The sequence below is a fragment of the Hyla sarda genome, chromosome 13 (assembly GCF_029499605.1).
Source record: "Hyla sarda isolate aHylSar1 chromosome 13, aHylSar1.hap1, whole genome shotgun sequence".
Classification (NCBI taxonomy): domain Eukaryota; kingdom Metazoa; phylum Chordata; class Amphibia; order Anura; family Hylidae; genus Hyla; species Hyla sarda.
Genome location: NC_079201.1, coordinates 15,983,188 through 16,001,933, shown reverse-complemented (window position 1 = coordinate 16,001,933; position 18,746 = coordinate 15,983,188). Strand labels below are relative to the sequence as shown.

The 18,746-nt window shown below is 46.0% G+C and overlaps 1 protein-coding gene across 3 annotated transcripts in view; it reads left to right on the top strand.

Annotated features, from left to right (window-relative positions):
- Positions 1-18,746, top strand: part of RPN2 (ribophorin II) — a 49,900-nt gene that overhangs the window by 12,635 nt on the left and 18,519 nt on the right. For all 3 annotated transcript variants that reach the window (XM_056550721.1, XM_056550720.1, XM_056550719.1), the window contains exons 5-9: positions 7,362-7,437; positions 9,414-9,548; positions 11,268-11,444; positions 14,498-14,616; positions 16,774-16,879. In XM_056550721.1, the coding sequence (XP_056406696.1) occupies positions 7,362-7,437; positions 9,414-9,548; positions 11,268-11,444; positions 14,498-14,616; positions 16,774-16,879 (613 nt within the window). The remainder of the gene's footprint in view (positions 1-7,361; positions 7,438-9,413; positions 9,549-11,267; positions 11,445-14,497; positions 14,617-16,773; positions 16,880-18,746) is intronic.

The following is an 18,746-nucleotide window of genomic DNA, read 5'->3' as shown; positions in this document are numbered from 1 at the left end:
GGAGGGGACACTAATGACTGTGACACAGGGAGAGATGAGGGGACACTAATGACTGTGACACAGGGAGAGATGAGGGGACACTAATGACTGTGACACAGGGAGAGATGAGGGGACACTAAGGACTGTGACACAGGGAGAGATGAGGGGACACTAAGGACTGTGACACAGGGAGAGAGGAGGGGACACTAAGGACTGTGACACAGGAAGAGAGGAGGGGACACTAAGGACTGTGGCACACACAGGGAGAGATGAGGGGACACTAAGAACTGTGGCACACAAAGGGAGAGGGGACACTAATGACTCTGACACGGAAAGATGAGGGGACACTAAGAACTGTGACACGGAGAGATGAGGGGACAGTAATGACTGTGACACAGGGAGAGATGAGGGGACACTAAGGACTGTGGCACAGGGAGAGATGAGGGGACACTGAGGACTGTGGCACAGGGAGAGATGAGGGGACACTAATGACTGTGACAGGGAGAGATGAGGGACACTAATGACTGTCACACTGAGAGAGGAGGGGACACTAAGGACTGTGACACAGGGAGAGATGAGGGGACACTAAGGACTGTGACACAGGGAGAGATGAGGGGACACTAATGACTGTGGCACAGGGAGAGATGAGGGGACACTAATGACTGACACGGAGAGAGGAGGGGACACTAATGACTGTGACACAGGGGGAGATGAGGGACACTAATGACTGACACGGAGAGAGGAGGGGACACTAATGACTGTGACACAGGGAGAGATGAGGGACACTAATGACTGACACGGAGAGAGGAGGGGACACTAATGACTGTGACACAGGGGGAGATGAGGGGACACTAATGACTGTGACACAGGGAGAGATGAGGGACACTAATGACTGACACGGAGAGAGGAGGGGACACTAATGACTGTGACACAGGGAGAGATGAGGGGACAGTAATGACTGTGACACAGGGAGAGATGAGGGGACACTAATGACTGTGACACAGGGAGAGATGAGGGGACACTAATGACTGTGACACAGGGAGAGAGGAGGGGACACTAATGACTGTGACACAGGGAGAGAGGAGGGGACACTAAGGACTGTGACACAGGGAGAGAGGAGGGGACACTAAGGACTGTGACACAGGGAGAGATGAGGGGACACTAATGACTGTGACACAGGGAGAGATGAGAGGATACCATTGAGTGATCATATGACGTGCGGCATCCCGACACCTAACTTATTTTATTTTAACAGATTTGTCAGGCTCCGGGCTGTATGATGGAGATAGGATGGACCATCATGTTTTATTGATTGCGGTCCGATCATTGCTGAGTGATTAATGATGTACTGGATTGGTGAATAAACTTTTTTGTCTTCACTATCCTTGCCTTGGAGAGCCGTCTTCCAATTTTTCTTAATATATTTTTGACCTTGACCTTGATCTGGTCTTGAGGACTGTTCACCCCTGGACTTTTCAAAAGTCTATCATTGTGCACCATTCATCATTGTACTTGTGTGTGCGTATATATATTATATTATATTATATTTAAAATGTGTGTGTGCTGGAATGGTGCCTCCTAAAAATCGTTGTTTTCTGGCCACACATCTCCCTGTGTAAAGGTATGTTACCGACAATGATGTAAGGGGAGGGCTGCACAAATGATCCGGCAATTATTGGGACGCCGGTCCCCTGCAAGTACCTGGGCGCTGTGAGGGGTTCAGCAAACAGGTGACTTGTAAATAGTTTATTTGCGCTTGTATGAAGTTATTTCTCTTAGACTTCATCTATATTACAGCTGAAAGACACAATTTACTGCAATACAGAACTATGAGGGGTCATAAAGTTGTATTCTGTAGAGTGTACCTATAAAACTTTACGAAAAATGACTATAGTGTAGCACTGTGTCGTTTTGCTAAATTTTCATTTTGAATTTGAGGCCAGATACAGGACTCTTGTAAATGTACATTGACACCGGCCTCCAGGTAAGACCCAGTGTAATGGGAATTTATAGCACTGGGTCCTAAATTAGCTACTGGTGCTATGGAGACGAAGCCGAATGCTCAATCTCCTAATGTAGAGTTCCGAGTAGCCGGGACAAAGGCGCCTCTGTTAAAGTAAATATTAGGGATCGACCGATATTGATTTTTTTTAGAGCCATTACCGATAACCTGTGAACTTTCAGCCCAATAGCCGATACCTTTTACCGATCTTCCTCCCTTGTAGACAGCACCCCACCCCCTTCTTATAGACAGCAGCCCCCCCTTCCTCCTCCTTTTGTAGATAGCTCACCTGTGGCTGTCTTCGGGTGTTGCCGCTCCGCTGTCCCGTTCTCCCGATCGCATCATGGACCCTATGGAGGAGCATGTGACATACACGTCGCTCTGCTTCCCCGTAGCGTTACGCTTGGTGCAGGGGAGGAGCAGGGGAGGAGCAGTGTGTCAAATGCTCCTCCATAGGATGCCATGATGCGATTGGGAGAACAAGACAGCGGAGCGGGGCCGCACAGCAGCAGGTATCGGGGGCGCACAGCAGCAGGTATCGGGGGCGCACGCGCTGGACACATAATCGGCAAGGTTAGATGCCGATAACTTAACAAATCGTGAATATATCCGCCAATCCCATAATCGGTCGATCCCTAGTAAATATGTCATGCCGAAAAATGTATCCAGTATCTGAAGGATAGTGGATACGTTTTAGATCTTGGGGGGTCCGACTGCTGGAACCCACTTGCGATCTCATGTACCCAGGAATGGCACGTCATGACCCCCACCCAAAACGGGGACCGCCACGCCCCTTCCATATATCTATTGGTGAGCCGAAGATAGCTGAACGGATCTCCTATAGAGATACATGGAGGCGGCGTGGCGGCACCCGTTTCTTGCGGGGGTCGTGACGTGCAGTTCCAAGGAGAGCCGGGGCTCTGTACAGGATCCCCCAGGGGACTCCAGTGGTCATACCCCCACAGTCTAAAACTTATCCCCTATCCTGCGAATAGGGGATACATTTTTCGGCATGAGACTTCTCCTTTTAAGGTGTTTCAGCGTAAATTTTTTTTTTTTTATAAAGCTTTACAGGTCCACTTCAGAGCACATGGTGAATGCTGTTCAAAATAAAATATATGCTAGAATAGCTTTAATAGCAACTAAAGCCCGATTAGAATACGGTATATTTGTTGTTATATAGTTCTGCTTTCTTCATCTCTGAATTACCCTGTAATGGTGTATAAGATATATGACAAACTACGAGGGTGGACGTGGCCGATATTAAAGAGGACCCATCATCAACTACTTTCCCTAATCCCCATCTGTCCCTGACTCTAACTCTATCCCTGACTTTTTTTTTTTTTTAATTCAATACCCCCCCATAAATACCTTTTTTATTCCATCTTCGGGAGCTCGGTATGGTGCTGTGTATGAGCAGAGGAAGTGGGCGGGGCACGGCAGGCGCAACGTCACCTGATGCCTGCCCGGGCTCGCTTCCGCCCTTCTTCTTCCTGTATGCGGTGCTCCCTCTCGGAGCATGCATACAGGCTGAGTACAGGGCAGGGCCGTCAGCTTCTGTGTCTCCTCCTCTCTGTTTGGCTATACACGTGCCATACAGAGAGGAGGAACGTCTGAGGACAGAGCTGCCGTGCCCTGCAGGGATACGCGCACATGGCTCTCTCCTGCCTGATTGACAGGCAGGGAGCTGCGCTGAGTCTGCACCCGGCATTCGTTTAGAGCGTCGGGTGCAGCGCTGGAGGCTGGCGGCCGTGACGTCACGAGCCTCCGCATCGCCAGTCATCCGGCATGGAGCAAAGTTCCGCAGCCGAGATTGCGGGGCTACCCAGCAGTGGGACCCCTCCGATCCGACATCTTATCCACTATCCTATAGATAATTGGTTAAAGGGGTGCTCCACTGGAAAATATTGTTTTGTAAATCAATTGGTGGCAGAAAGTTAAACAGCTTTCTAAATTACTTCTATTAAAAAAAAAAATCTTAATCCTTCCAGTACTTATCAGCTGCTAAGATCCACAGAAAGTTATTTTCCTTTAGAATGTCCTTTCTGTGTGACCACAGTACTCTCTGCTGTCACCTCTGTCCATTTTAGGAACTGTCCAGAGCAGGAGAGGTTTACTATGGGGATTTCTTCCTACTCTGGACGGTGCTAAAATGGACAGAGGGGTCAGCAGAGAGCCCTGTGGTCAGGCAGAAGGAAAATAACTTTCTGTGGATCCTAACAGCAGCTGATAAGTACTGAAAGGATTAGGATTTTTAAATAGAAGTAATTTACAAATCTGTTTAACTTTCCGCCACCAGTTGATTAAAAAAAAAAAAAATCTCAGTGAAGTACCCCTTTAAGATGTCTAGGGGTGGAGTACCCCTTTAATATTCTGTCACTGTACTTTATGGCCGCATCCTCCTCCCCAGAGAACACATCATTAAACGGTGATAGAACTGAGTCACTTTCTATTAAAGCGTGTTTCAGGAGCATAATGTAAATAGCTAATCTCCATATAAATGGTAACGCTAACAACATGCCTAATTCCGAACAATAATGAAAAAGCCATTTACAAGATAGTTTTAAATGCACCTCATAGCGTGTTCAAAAAGTCCCCAGTGACGGCAGAACTGTCAGAGCCGGAGCTGCTTTCCTATCAGTATATGGATCAGGAGAAGTTTTCCTGTTTCTTTGCTAATGCTTCTGATCTCTTCTGCCCCCTTCACTTCCCACGGGGGACCCAGTATTTATCATGTAAATGAGGCTGTCATGTATAGAACAAGATGATTTACCTTTTGGGTGGGATCCTTCCCACATATGAGTTGCACGCATCCCTTCTAGTAGATGTGTTTTATTTGTTGTTGGAGTCTCATATGCATAGAAATGTATTTGTAGCCGGGGAAGCGGCCATAATTACAGTTTGTCTCACAGTCTTCTTTCCCACCTGAAGAAAGTTAGTAGGAAGGATTGATTAACCAACAAACGGACAGAAAAATATGGAAAATTGGCTTTATTGACCAAATAAAGAACGCGTTTCGAGGGGACCTGCTCCCCTCTTCCTCAGGTCAAAAATGGATTTGTAGCTGGGGAAGGGGCCATAATTAGTTTCTGTCTAACAATATTCTTCCCCCCACCCTTGACAACCTATACGGTAAAGGAAATACATTAGCGTCGCTGTCATTTGCTTAAAGTATTACTCCGGGAAACACTGCTGGTTCTCACGTGGTCCGTGTGTGAGAGAGAGTGAAAATGAAGTCACTCGTGTGGCGCTTACTGGAGAAAGTTAGTAGGAAGTACAGATTAACCAACAAACAGACAGAAAAATAAGGAAAATTGGCTTTATTTACCAAATAAAGGAGAACGCGTTTCGAGGAGACCTGCTCCCCTCTTCCTCAGGTCCAAAATGTATTTGTAGCTGGGGAAGGTGCCAGAATTAGTTTCTGTCTCACAATATTCTTTCCCACCCCCCTACCCTTGATAATACCTATACAGTAAAGGAAATACATTAGATCTCATTTGATTAAAGTATTACTCTAGGAAACACTGCTGGTTCTCATGTGGTCCTTGTGAGAGAGAAAATGAAGACACTCGTGTGGCGCTTACTGGAGAAAGTTAGTAGGAATTATCGATTACCCAACAGACAGACAGTAAAAATAAGTAAAATAAGCCATAATACAGATTTTTAGGTGCAAAATTTTAAGAGTTATGAATTTTTTAAAGGTAAGGAGGAAAAAACGAAAGAGCGAAAAATGCCGGGTCCTTAAGGGGTTAAAAGAAGTTTGGTAGTTCTCTTCTGTCTGACCACAGTGCTCTCTGCTGACACCTCTGTCCATGTCAGGAACTGTCCAGAGCAAGAGAGGTTTGCTATGGGGATTTGCTCCTGCTCTGGACAGTTCCTGACATGGACAGAGGTGTCAGCAGAGAGCACTGTGGTCAGACAGGAAGGAACTACACACGTTCCTGTGCAGCATACAGCAGCTAAGTACTGGAAGGATTAAGATTTTTACATAGAAGTAATTTACAAAGCTGTATAACTTTCTGGCACCAGTTGATTTGAAAACATTTTCTTTTCTATGAAGTATCCCTTTTAAAGGGGTACTCTGGTGGAAAACTTTTTTTTTTTTTTTTATCAACTGGTGCCAGAAAGTTTAACAGATTTGTAAATGACTTCTGTTTAAAAATCTTAATCCTTCCAGTACTTATTAGCTGCTGAATACTACAGAGGAAATTCTTTTCTTTTTGGAACACAGTGCTCTCTGCTGACATCATGACCACAGTGCTCTCTGCCGACATCTCTGTCCATTTTAAAGGGGTTGTGCGCTGTCCTGCCTTTCGGAGCTCCGCTCGCAGCGTCCGGAAGTTCATTACTCCGAACGCTGTGTCTGCGGGCTTCCTCGTTCGCCGGGCGTGACGTCAGCGGTCGCGCCCCCTTCCCATAGACTTTTTTGTTGAGGGGGCGGGCGTGTCGTCACGAGGGGGCGCGACCGCTGACGTCACGCCCGGCAAACACGGAAGCCCGCACACAGCGTTTGGAGTAAGGAACTTCTGGATGCTGCGAGCGGAGCTCCGAAAGGCAGGGCAGCGCACAACCCCTTTAAGAACTGTCCAGAGCAGGAGAAAATCCCCATAGCAAACATATGCTGCTCTGGACAGTTCCTAAAATGGACAGAGATGTCAGCAGAGAGCGCTGTGATCGTGGTGTCAGCAGAGAGCTCTGTGTTACAAAAAGAGAAGAATTTCCTCTGTAGTATTCAGCAGCTAATAAGTACTGGAAGGATTAAGATTTTTTTTTTTTTATAGAATTAATGTACAATTCTGTTTGACGTTCTGGCACCAGTTGATTTTAAAAAAAACAACATTTTTTTCCACCGGAGTGCCCCTTTAATGTCTTGGTGCACACTTTCGGAACTTTCTTCTTGGATTCAAATTCCACCGAAAAAATGAACATTACAAGGAAACGCAATAAAAAGGTTACTAGAAACAGGGGATAATGGAATTCACTTGAAGCCTATAAAAAAAAATAAAATAAAGTTTAACTTTTCTTCCAAAATCCTGTACTTTCCACAAGCAGAACCTTAAAGGGGTACTCCACTGGCCGAACTTTCAGACCATTTAGTTCCCAAAGCTGGGTGCGTGGTCGTGATGTCACGACCACGCCACCTCAGTGCAAGTCTACGCAAGCCCGACCCCTTATTTCTGTCGCAAAAGTATCGCTTCTACGCAGAAAATCCCTATGCTGATTTTCCATAGTGTGCATGGCGCCCTAAATGTAAACGTGATAACGGAGTTGGCCCCTCATGATGGACTTTTATCCTGTTTATACGATTGTGGACGATACAACAGTCTAGGAAAAAAAACGTTACATTTCTAATTTCCAAGTATTTTTTTTTTCTCTACAGAACCATTGAAGCTCTCTTAACTGCGTCTCTGCTGTCCCAGCAAGCTGACCTGCGCGGAATTGTGGAGGAAATCGAGGTAACTGCGTTTTCATTTAAGATAGGAATGCAGCCGCGCGTGTTTTCGCTGTAATACGGCTTTTTATTAAAGGGGTACTCCACTGCCCCAGTGTTCAGAACATTTGGTTTCAAAAGCCCATTTAGTTCTGCCACGCCCCCTCAATGCAAGTCTATGGGAGGGGGCGTACGCCCCCTCCCATAGACTTGCATTGAGGGGGCGTGGTCGTGACATCACGACTAGAGATGAGCGAATTTACAGTAAATTCGATTCGTCACGAACTTCTCGGCTCGGCAGTTGATGACTTATCCTGCATAAATTAGTTCAGCTTTCAGGTGCTCCGGTGGGCTGGAAAAGGTGGATACAGTCCTAGGAGACTCTTTCCTAGGACTGTATCCACCTTTTCCAGCCCACGGGAGCACCTGAAAGCTGAGCTAATTTATGCAGGAAAAGTCATCAACTGCCGAGCCGAGAAGTTTGTGACGAATCGAATTTACTGTAAATTCGCTCATCTCTAATCACGACCACGCACCGAGCTTTGGGAACTAAATGGTCTGAAAGCTCGGGCAGTGGAGTACCCCTTTAAGGTTCTGCTTGTGGAAAGTACAGGATTTTGGAAGAAAAGTTAAACTTTTAATTATTATAATTTTTTTTTTTTTTTTATAGGCTTCAAGTGAATTCCATTATCCCCCTGTTTCCAGTAATCTTTTTATTGCTTTTCCTTGTTACTGTTCTTCACACATTATTTAGGCTGCCTAGACACATTTTTGGTCAGTGTCAGTCACGGCATGTTTTATTTATTTAAAAAAAAAATATATATATTTTTTTTTCACAGCATGTTTTTATTTTTTATTTATTTATTGTTTTTTTCCCCCCATATTCTTTGGTTAAAAAAAAAAAATTGATGGACTCATTCTGCTACTGTTTGATCATATAAGATCAAGATTGTCTGAATGTTGCCTTGTTTGACATTTCCATAAATAAAGATATGGTTTGAATATGAAAAAAAAAAAAAAAAAAATAGAATTTTTAAGATTTTTTTTTTTTTAATCTTCTGTTTATAGATGGAGCATGCATTAGTTGATCCTATAGTCACTGACCTGTCAGTCCAGTTTCAGAATGATGCATATATGTCAGTGTTTCCCAACTGGGGTGCCTCCAGCTGTTGCAAAACCACAACTCCCAGCATGCTGGCTGTCCGGGCATGCTGGGAGTTGTAGTTTTGCAACAGCTGGAGGCAGCCTGCTGGGGATTAGTGTTGGGCGCGAATATTCACAATGCAAATATTTATCGCGAATATCGCATATTTGCGAATATAGCGCTAAATATTCGCAATTACGAATATTCACTTTTTTTTTTTCGCAGTACACATCGCAGTGATCATCCCTCCTTGCTTCCAGCTGTGGTGTAAACAAGCTCCAATACTAGTTACTGTGTCAGAATGTCGGGCGCCTGAAAATTTGCATATGCGAAATTGGAAAACACTATTTTTTTTTTTTTTTTTTTAAATCAACTGGTGCCAGAAAGTTAAACAGATTTGTAAAATGACTTCTATTAAAAATATCTTTACCCTTCCAGTACTTTTAAGCAGCTGTATGCTACAGAGAAAGTGCTTTTCTTTTTGAATTTCTTTTTTTGTCTTGTCCACAGTGCTCTCTGCTGACACCTAATGCCCGTATCAGGAACTTGTCCAGAGCAGGAGAAAATCCCCATAGCAAACCTATGCTGCTCTGGACAGTTCCTGACATGGACAGAGGTGTCAGCAGAGAGCAATGTGGACAAGACAAAAAGGAAATTCGAAAAGAAAGGAACTTCTGTAGCATACAGCTGCTAAGAAGTACTGGAAGGATAAAGAGTTTTTTAATAGAAGTAATTTACAAATCTGTTTTGCCTTTTTGGCACCAGTTGATTAAAAAAAAATATATAATGTTTTCCACCGGAGTACCCCTTTAACAGAAAATAAAAAAAAATTCCAACATTTTCTTTCTTTCTTATAGGACCTTGTGGCTCGACTGGATGACCTGGGTGGGCAATTCCTGCAGTTTGAGGAAGGTCTGGAGGCTACTGCTCTGTTTGTAGCTGCTACATACAGGTTGTCCGATCATGTTGGTGTGGAGCCTGCCTTGAAAGAGGTAATTAAAGCTCAGATGATGGAAAATTCTACAGCAGCAGAGTCCCATTGATTTCATTGGGTTTCACATAGCACAATTTCCGCGTTGGAAACATCTGCCACAAAAATTAAAATTCCGTGTGTCCACAGAATGAATAGACATGTCCTATTCTTTCTGCGGACTCCGTATGGAAATGCATTGCCGGCATGTTTCCGAGTGGTCCTAGTGCTAGCATGTTCTGCTGGCGCTCCACTGTCAGGGCAATGTCCACACAGAGATTTTCCGTGTGAACATTCCCCCCGTGCTAACATAGGTTAAGGGCCCATTCACACAGCAGAATTGAGCATAAAAATTCAGTTTCCAATGTAGTAGCCCCCCCCCCCCCCCCCCCCCCCTCAATGGGATTCTTCTGCACCATGCACACGGCAGAATTTCTGCAGTGGAAAAATCTGCGCCGGAAATCCAAATTCCGTACTCTGCCGAAAGATTAAACATGTTCAGTCTTTTCTGCGGAATCCTTTCTGAAATGGAGATGTCGTATTCTGAGCAGTCCTAGCACCATCTGACACAGAATGTTTGGTTGATGGATATTCTACTGTGTGACGATCTGTCCATGCTCCCTCAAATTACAATATTAATTGGTTCCAGGACAACCATTGTATGTTGGGACCATAACTCTATGGAAACCTGGTAATTGGTTCTGAAGCTCCAAAATGTCATCCAAAAATAGGAAAAAGTGAGGATTAAAGAAAAATAAGTAGATAACTAATATAGATAAAGCAAATCCTTCCATATAAAAGTAAGAAAGATCTGCTGGGAGCTGTAATCATTGTCTATGTAGAGGACAGGAGCTTCTTCAGGGTCCTGTACAGTACACAGTGTCCTAAAAAAGTAATGGAGCCGCCCTCACCTGGTGTCCAAAGGAGCAGCTAACCCTGGCACAGGTAAAGAGTACAGAAAGTGTAATACCTCCCTGTACTGTAGGGTGCGCTACCAGACACCAGTCAGTGCATACACTTCAGTAATGCAGGTAAATAGTACAGAACATGTAATGCCTCCCTGTACTGTAGGGGGCGCTACCAGACACCAGTCAGTGCATACACTTCAGTAATACAGGTAAAGAGTAGTACAGAACATGTAATACCTCCCTGTACTGTAGGGGACGCTACCAGACACCAGTCAGTGCATACACTTCAGTAATACAGGTAAAGAGTAGTACAGAACATGTAATACCTCCCTGTACTGTAGGGGGCGCTACCAGACACCAGTCAGTGCATACACTTCAGTAATGCAGGTAAAGAGTACAGAACATGTAATACCTCCCTGTACTGTAGGGGGTGCTACCAGACACCAGTCAGTGCATACACTTCAGTAATACAGGTAAAGAGTAGTACAGAACATGTAATACCTCCCTGTACTGTAGGGGGCACTAACAGCCAGCCACTCAGTGCATGCACTTCAGTAATACAGGGGTTTTACCAGTGAAATGCCCATTCTGATTGGTCAGATCTTCCGGCCATTGACAGGTATCACAGATCTGGACTGTCTATACATTGTATGTTGAGTCTGGATTCAAGTTACAACGGTCCAGAAAAGGCCATTGTATGTTGAAACTATTGTAAGTTGAGGGAACTATTCATAGTATTCAGAATATTGTGCAGACTAGATGGCCCCAATGGTTCTTATCTGCAGACACGTCCTATGTTTTTATTTATTAACGCTCACTTTTCTGTGTTCCAGGACCAGATTGTCCAGCTAGTCAATGCCATCTTCAGCAAGAAGAGCTTTGATTCGCTCTCGGAAGCCTTCAGCGTGGCTTTTGCAGCATCTGCCTTGTCGCACAATCGCTATCACATTCCGCTCATTGTGGTGCCTGATGGACCCGCTGCTGTGTCTCACAAACAGCCCCTCCTTAAGGTGCTTATTATTGTCTATTTTTGCAAACAATCAAGGTCTTACGTTTTTTTTTATGTACGGTCTACAACCAGCCAACAATCTAGTGCAGTGTTTCCCAACCTGGGTGCCTCCAGATGTTGCAAAACCACAACTCCCAGCATGCCCGGACAGCCAACGGCTGTCCGGGCATGCTGGGAGTTGTAGTTTTGCAACAGCTGGAAGTCCACCATTTGGAAACCACTGTCCTAAAGCTCTTCAGTAGAGATGAGCGAACTTACAGTAAATTCGATTCGTCACGAACGTCTCGGCTCGGCAGTTGATGACTTTTCCTGCATAAATTAGTTCAGCTTTCAGGTGCTCCGGTGGCTGGAAAAGGTGGATACAGTCCTAGGAAAGAGTCTCCTAGGACTGTATCCACCTTTTCCAGCCCACCGGAGCACCTGAAAGCTGAACTAATTTATGCAGGAAAAGTCATCAACTGCCGAACCGAGAAGTTCGTGACGAATCGAATTTACAGTAAGTTCGCTCATCTCTACTCTTCAGTATTACCTGTATTAGCATATTGGGAGTTGCAGTTTTGCAACAGCTGGAGGTCTACAGTTTGGAGACCACTGTCGTAAACCTCTTCAGTATTAGCATCATGGGAGTTGTAGTTTTTGCCACAGCTGAAGACACTTAAGTTAAAAAAGAAAAAAATCCCTGATCTAATGTATCTGAAGGTAATGCAGATAAGAGTCGGACATTTTGGATCTCAACTTCCCGCCCTTTTTTTTCTTTTCTTCCTATAATAGAATTAAAGGGGTTCTCCACCATAAGGTGATTTTAGTCCGTACCTGGCAGACAGTAATGGACATGCTTAGGAAGGATCTGCGCTTGTCTTGGGGCTAAATGGCTATGTTGTGAGATTACCATAATACTGTGGCTAGCTTTTTGTGAACTGGTATTTCCTGTTTGAGTTTTATTTTTTGCCTACAAATCCCATAATTCTATTTTCCTCCCTTTTCACACATCAGCCACCCAACCCATTAAAATATAAATGACCTGCATCCATTCAAAAGACCTGTGGTTTTCAATAGGGATCGACCGATTATCGGTATGGCCGATATTATCGGCCGATAATCACGATTTTGGGCATTATCGGTATCGGCAATTACCTTGCCGATAATGCCCCGACCCGCCGCACCGCGACCGCACACCTCCCCCGACCCACTGCACCGCACCGCGTCGCACCCCCCACCATAGTGCTGGGCGGTATACCGGTATGGATTTTTGCCCATACCGCTATACCGGTCAGGCCCCTCCCCCCCACCCTCCGAGTCCATAAAAAAAATAAAACTTACCCGTAATGGGGGTGGTCCGGGCGATCCATCCTTCATGTAGTGTCCGGCGGCATTCCGGGTGGAGGGTGAACCGGTCCGGGCTGTCCTTCTCCGGGGGTCATCTTCTCCACTCCGGGCAGGCTCCGGCCTAGTACGCTGCATAGACGCAGCTACGCCTTGACGTCAGGTGCGTCGCTGCGCACGGGCGTCGCTGCGCAGCGGCATCTATGCAGCGTACTAGGCCATAGCCTGCCCGGAGTGTAGAAGATGACCCCCGGAGAAGGACAGCCCGGACCGGTTCACCCTCCACTCGGAATGCCGCCGGACACTACATGAACGATGGATGGATGGATGGCCCGGACCACCCTGACAGGTAGGGGGAGAGAAGTGGGTGGTGGCGGCGGCGGCGGCCTATGGCACCGCAAAAGCCACTGCAGTGCATTGATTTAAAGCGCCCGCTTTAAATCAATGACCTGCAGCGGTGTCGAGGGGGGATAAATAGCCGATAACTTATACCGGAATATCGGTATAAGTTATCGGCTATCGGCCCTAACCTGCACCGATTATCGGTATCGGCCCTAAAAAACGATATCGGTCGATCCCTAGTTTTCAATCAGGGTGCCTACAGCTGTTGCATTAGTTGCAGATTGATCTCTCTCCCACCAAGTGATCGCTCCACCCAGTGAAGCAGACTGGCTCCCTGTCATCAGCTGACTAGTGATGTCAGGTCTCGGCCGCATTGCAAGATGGGAAAAATCTGAGACAACAGTCATTTTGTATGGTGGTAAAAATAAATAGTGGGGTGAAAATCACAGAAGAATTGTGAGAAAACCATCACACACAGGTACAGACACTATATTATGAACTACACTAACTTTACAGCCCCTGTAGAATAGTAAAATAAAAAAAAATCCTGGAATACCCCTTTAAGCAGTCACCAGAGCAGTCTGACAACGGCTTACCTCCCCTCTGCCATTCAGAACACATGAATACTTGGCCCGGCCATAAGTACATGTGTATGGGGTGAATGGAAGAGATGAGCCACTGCTGACCGAGCCAATTTTTCAGCCGACAGCTGTGGAAGGTGTTTTGGCACTTGTGTCCCCTTCCGTAGAGATAAATGGGGCATGACAGCAGTCTTGGACTACACAAGGTCTGTAAACTGTAGATACACAACAGGATATTTAAATTGCATTTTATTTGCAGTTTAAGTTGTTTCAGTTTATATTTTGTATACTTTAGTGATTAAAATTGGAAGGGAATTTTTTTTTAATTTTCTTTATAAGGCTGGGTCCACACTACGTTTTGTCCCATACGGGAGCGCATACGGCAGGGGGGAGCTAAAAGCTCGCGCTCCCGTATGTTACCGTATTCGCTCCCGTATGTCATTCATTTCAATGAGCCGACCGGAGTGAAACGTTCGGTCCGGTCGGCTCATTTTTGCGCCGTATGCGCTTTTACAACCGGACCTAAAACCGTGGTTGACCACAGTTTTAGGTCCGGTTGTAAAAGCGCATACGGCGCAAAAATGAGCCGACCGGACCGAACGTTTCACTCCGGTCGGCTCATTGAAATGAATGACATACGGGAGCGAATACGGTAACATACGGGAGCGCGAGCTTTTAGCTCCCCCCTGCCGTATGCGCTCCCGTATGGGACAAAACGTAGTGTGGACCCAGCCTTATACGGTTTCTTCTTCGGTATGATTTTCAATATGACTTTACTTTAGTCCGTTCTTTTCCTCCTTCTACATAGCTTCTGGTTACCAATGTCCTCTCCCAGCGACTATCAGATGCTAAAGTGAAACTGAATCAAGCCAAGTCCTGTAGCACCAAAGCCACAGTCCTGGAGCAGGCACCATTTACTCCATCTGGGTAAGAGACATTTTTCACCTTCTTAAAGGGGTACTCTGCCCCTAGACATCTTATCCCCCATCCAAAGGATAGGGGATAAGATGTCTAATCGCGGGGGGGGGGGTCCCGTCACTGGGGACCCCCGCGATCTCCCTGCGGCGCATTTGTTTAGAACGCCGGCTTTGGCACCGGAGACTCGTGATGTCAAAGTCATGCCCCATCAATGCCAGTCTATGGGAGGTAGTGTGACATCACGAGGGGGCATGGCCATGATATCAGCGCTGCATCGGCAGTCATCGGGCACAGAGCGAAGTTCGCACCATCTACCAGATGACTGTAGTACCGCGCCATGCACGTGACGTCACAGCCATGCCCCCTCAATGCAAGTCTATGGGAGGGGGCATGACATCACCAGGGGGCATGGCCATGATGTCAGCGCTGCATCGCCAGTCATCGGATACAGAGCGAAGTTCGCACCATGTACCAGATGACTTTAGTACCGCGCCATGCACGCGACGTCACGGCCATGCCCCCTCAATGCAAGGCTATGGGAGGGGGCGTGACGGGTCACGCCCCCTCTCAAACTTGCATTGAGGGGGCGCGTTCGTGACATCACAAGCCTCCAGAGCTGAACCTGACACAATACGAACGCCGGGTGCAGCACAGAGATCGCGGGGGTTCGCAACGGCAGGACCCCCACGGTCATACATCTTATCCCCTATCCTTTGGATTGAAGATAAGATGTATAGGGGTGTAGTACCCCTTTAAGTTGTCCATGCATCTTAAATATGTGTTGGGTGGATTTGATACAGTGTGTATTATGACTTCTTCACTACCTCCTGCCCTGGGGGATTAAAGGATCAGACATGTTGGATTTCAAGTGCCTGATTCCTTTGTTGTCAGGGAGATAAGTGGCCGCTGGAGATGTCTGGCAGCATTTTTTCACTCCTCTATGTGAGGTCTTGGAAATACAGAGCTGTATGTATACAGCCAGCTTCAGGCTGGGTTTGCACCACGTTTTGTTCATACGGGGACCGGATCCGGCTGGGGGATGGAAAAACCGGGCACTCCTGTATCCCAGCCGGAACCCCCTCAGTCCAATTCATTTGAATGAGCTGATCCCGTTCAGATAGCAGCATACGGAGGTTTTCAGTCCGGCCGGAAAAAAAGGGAAAACGGGGTAAAAATGAGCCTCCCCGTCCCCATACAGTTCTATGGGAGATGCGGGGAGGCACGAATGCTGCCTCTCCCATAGAGATGTATGGAGGAGGCATGCCGGCCACAACATCATGCTGCGGCTGGCACGCCCCCTGATCGGGAGAGCCGCAGCCCCGTACAGGAGATCGCCGGGGGCCCCAGCGTTCGGACCCCCCGCGATCAAACACTTGTCCCCTATCTTGAGGATAGGGGATAAGTGTTTGTACCGCTGCAGATGTCCTTTAAAAAATGTTTTCTACCACTTTAAGGGAATGGTGAACGTAATTTAGTAATTGCCGTGATGCAGTGTTTCCCAACCGGTGCTCATCCAGCTGTTGCAAAACTACAACTCATGCTGGGAGTTGTAGTTTTGCAACATCTAGGTTGGGAAACACTGCCCTGACCTCTACTAAATTAAAGGGGTATTCCAGGAAAAAACTGTTTTTTATATATATAATCTATCTATCAACTGGTGCCAGAAAGTTAAACAGATTTGTAAATTACTTTTATTAAAAAATCTTAATCCTTCCAATAATTATCAGCTGCTGAACTTGAGTTGTTGTTTTCTGTCTGGCAACAGTGCTCTCTGCTGACATCTCTGCTTGTCTTGGGAACTGCACAGTAGAGTAGAAGAGGTTTGCTATGGGGATTTACTTCTAAACTGGGCAGTTCCCCAGACAGGTGTCATCAGAGAGCACTTAGACAGAAAAGAACAACTCAACTTCAGTAGCTCATAAGTACTGAAAGGATTAAGATTCTTTAATAGGAGTAATTTACAAATCTGTTTAACTTTCTGGAGCCAGTTGATTATATATATAAAGTTTTTTCCTGAATAAGAGACAAGGCCTGAATCTAATGGCACATGTATAGATCACTTCACGTGCTGTCATTTTCTGATCTGTGTCTCCTTGACAACCATCAAAATGTATTCACGTTCCTGCAACATCCATTCATGCCATATCTACACCTTCTTTCCTTCAGGGACTCTTTCGAACTGAATTTTATGGACTCCAAGCCAGCGAGCGGTTACTACGACTTCTCTGTGAGCGTGGAGGGTGACAGCCGTTTCCTGGCAAGCCAAGTTGAGGTGCGTACGACCCGAGATTTGTCTGACATAGAAGACCTATAATTGCGTCTACTCATCTAGTGAATGTGCTGCATAATGTGATGTAGAGCTTCTCCAGGGCCCTTTCATTTCTCGTGCCCCGGTCTAAATTATCTTAATTATCCACTTAGCATGTCTGCATATGAAAGGGCCTGAGCGCGGAATGATGGCTCCGAATCTTTACTTTGCCCGGTTTTCTGAACCCCTTGAGATGAGCAAGAGACTCTTGAAATGAAATGGTGTAGGGCCGCAGGACATCGTGCCCTCGTTCTTCCATCTTAGACAAGCCCAAGATGGTGTTTTTGTCGCCTACGCTTAAGATGTGGCAGCAGTCGAAAGGAAATTGTTAAAGGGGTATTCCAGGAAATTTTTATTTTTTTTAAATCAACTGGCTCCAGAAAGTTAAACAGATTTGTAAATTACTTCTATTAAATTTTTTTTCATCCTTCCAATAATTATCAGCTGCTGAAGTTGAGTTGTTCTTTTCTGTCTGGCAACAGTGCTCTCTGCTGACATCTGTTTGTCTCGGGAACTGCACAGAGTAGAAGAGGTTTGCTTTGGGGATTTGCTTCTACTCTGGACAGTTCCTGCGACAGGTGTCATCAGAGAGCACTTAGAAAAGAACTAAAGAACAACTCAACTTCAGCAGCTCATAAGTACTGAAAGGATAGAAGTAATTTAGAAATCTGTTTTACTTTCTGGAGCCAGTTGATGTATAAAAAAAAGTTATTTTCTGGATAACCCCTTTTAATATTCGGTTTCAGCTCTTACTTAACCCCTTAAGGACGCAGCCCTTTTTCACCTTAAGGACTGAGCCCTTTTTCGCAATTCTGACCACCGTCACTTTACGAATTAATAACGCGAAAACGCTTTTACCGAATATTCTGATTCTGAGATTGTTTTTTCGTGACATATTCTACTTTTATTTTGGTGGTAAATTTTCGGCGTTACTTGCATCCTTTTTTGGTGAAAAATCCCCAAATTTCATGAAAATTTTGAAAATTTAGCATTTTTCTAACTTTGAAGTTCTCTACTTGTAAGGAAAATGGATATTCACAATAAATTTTATTTTTCTTCACAAATACAATATGTCCACTTTATGTTGGCATCATAAAATGGACATACTTTTGCTTTTTTTAAAAATTAGAGGGCTTCAAAGTAGAGCAGCAATTTTCAAAAATGGCATGAAAATTGCTAAGTCTGAAGGGACAGATGTTACAGAACTACAACTCCCAGCATGCCTGGGCAGTCGAGGCATGCTGAGAGTTGTAGTTTGGCAACATCTGGAGGGCTACCGTTTGGGCACGACTGTAACAGTGGTCTCCAAACTGTGACCCTCTAGATGTTGCAAAACTACAACTCCCAGCATAAGCCCCCCCCCCCCCCCCCCCCCCCCCCCCCCGTCGATTCCCTACCTGAGCAAGTATCCTGCAGGCTCTAGCGAAGATCCCGGGTCCCCAGGCATCTTCTCCTGCAGGTACGGCCTCCATCTTCTTCCCTGGTCCCCTCGACATCCAGGGGCGGGCAGAACAGGGGGTTGCCATGGCAACCCCCTGTCCTGTGCTGCCATTGGACAGAACTCCATTCTGACTAATGGCAGGGGATAGGAGGAGACTGCAGCTCTGCGACCTCACTCCTATCTCTTAGGCTGATCGGGGCTGTTGCTGACAACTCCGATCAGCCCTATTTTCCGGGTGATCGGGTCACCAGAGACCCGATCAGCCCGGAATTGGAGAAAATCGCATATCTGAATTGACATGCGATTTTCTCCGATCGCCGACGTGGGCGATGTGAAGGGGTGCCTGCTGAATGATTTCAGCAGGCATCCGGCTCCGGTCCCCAACCGCCA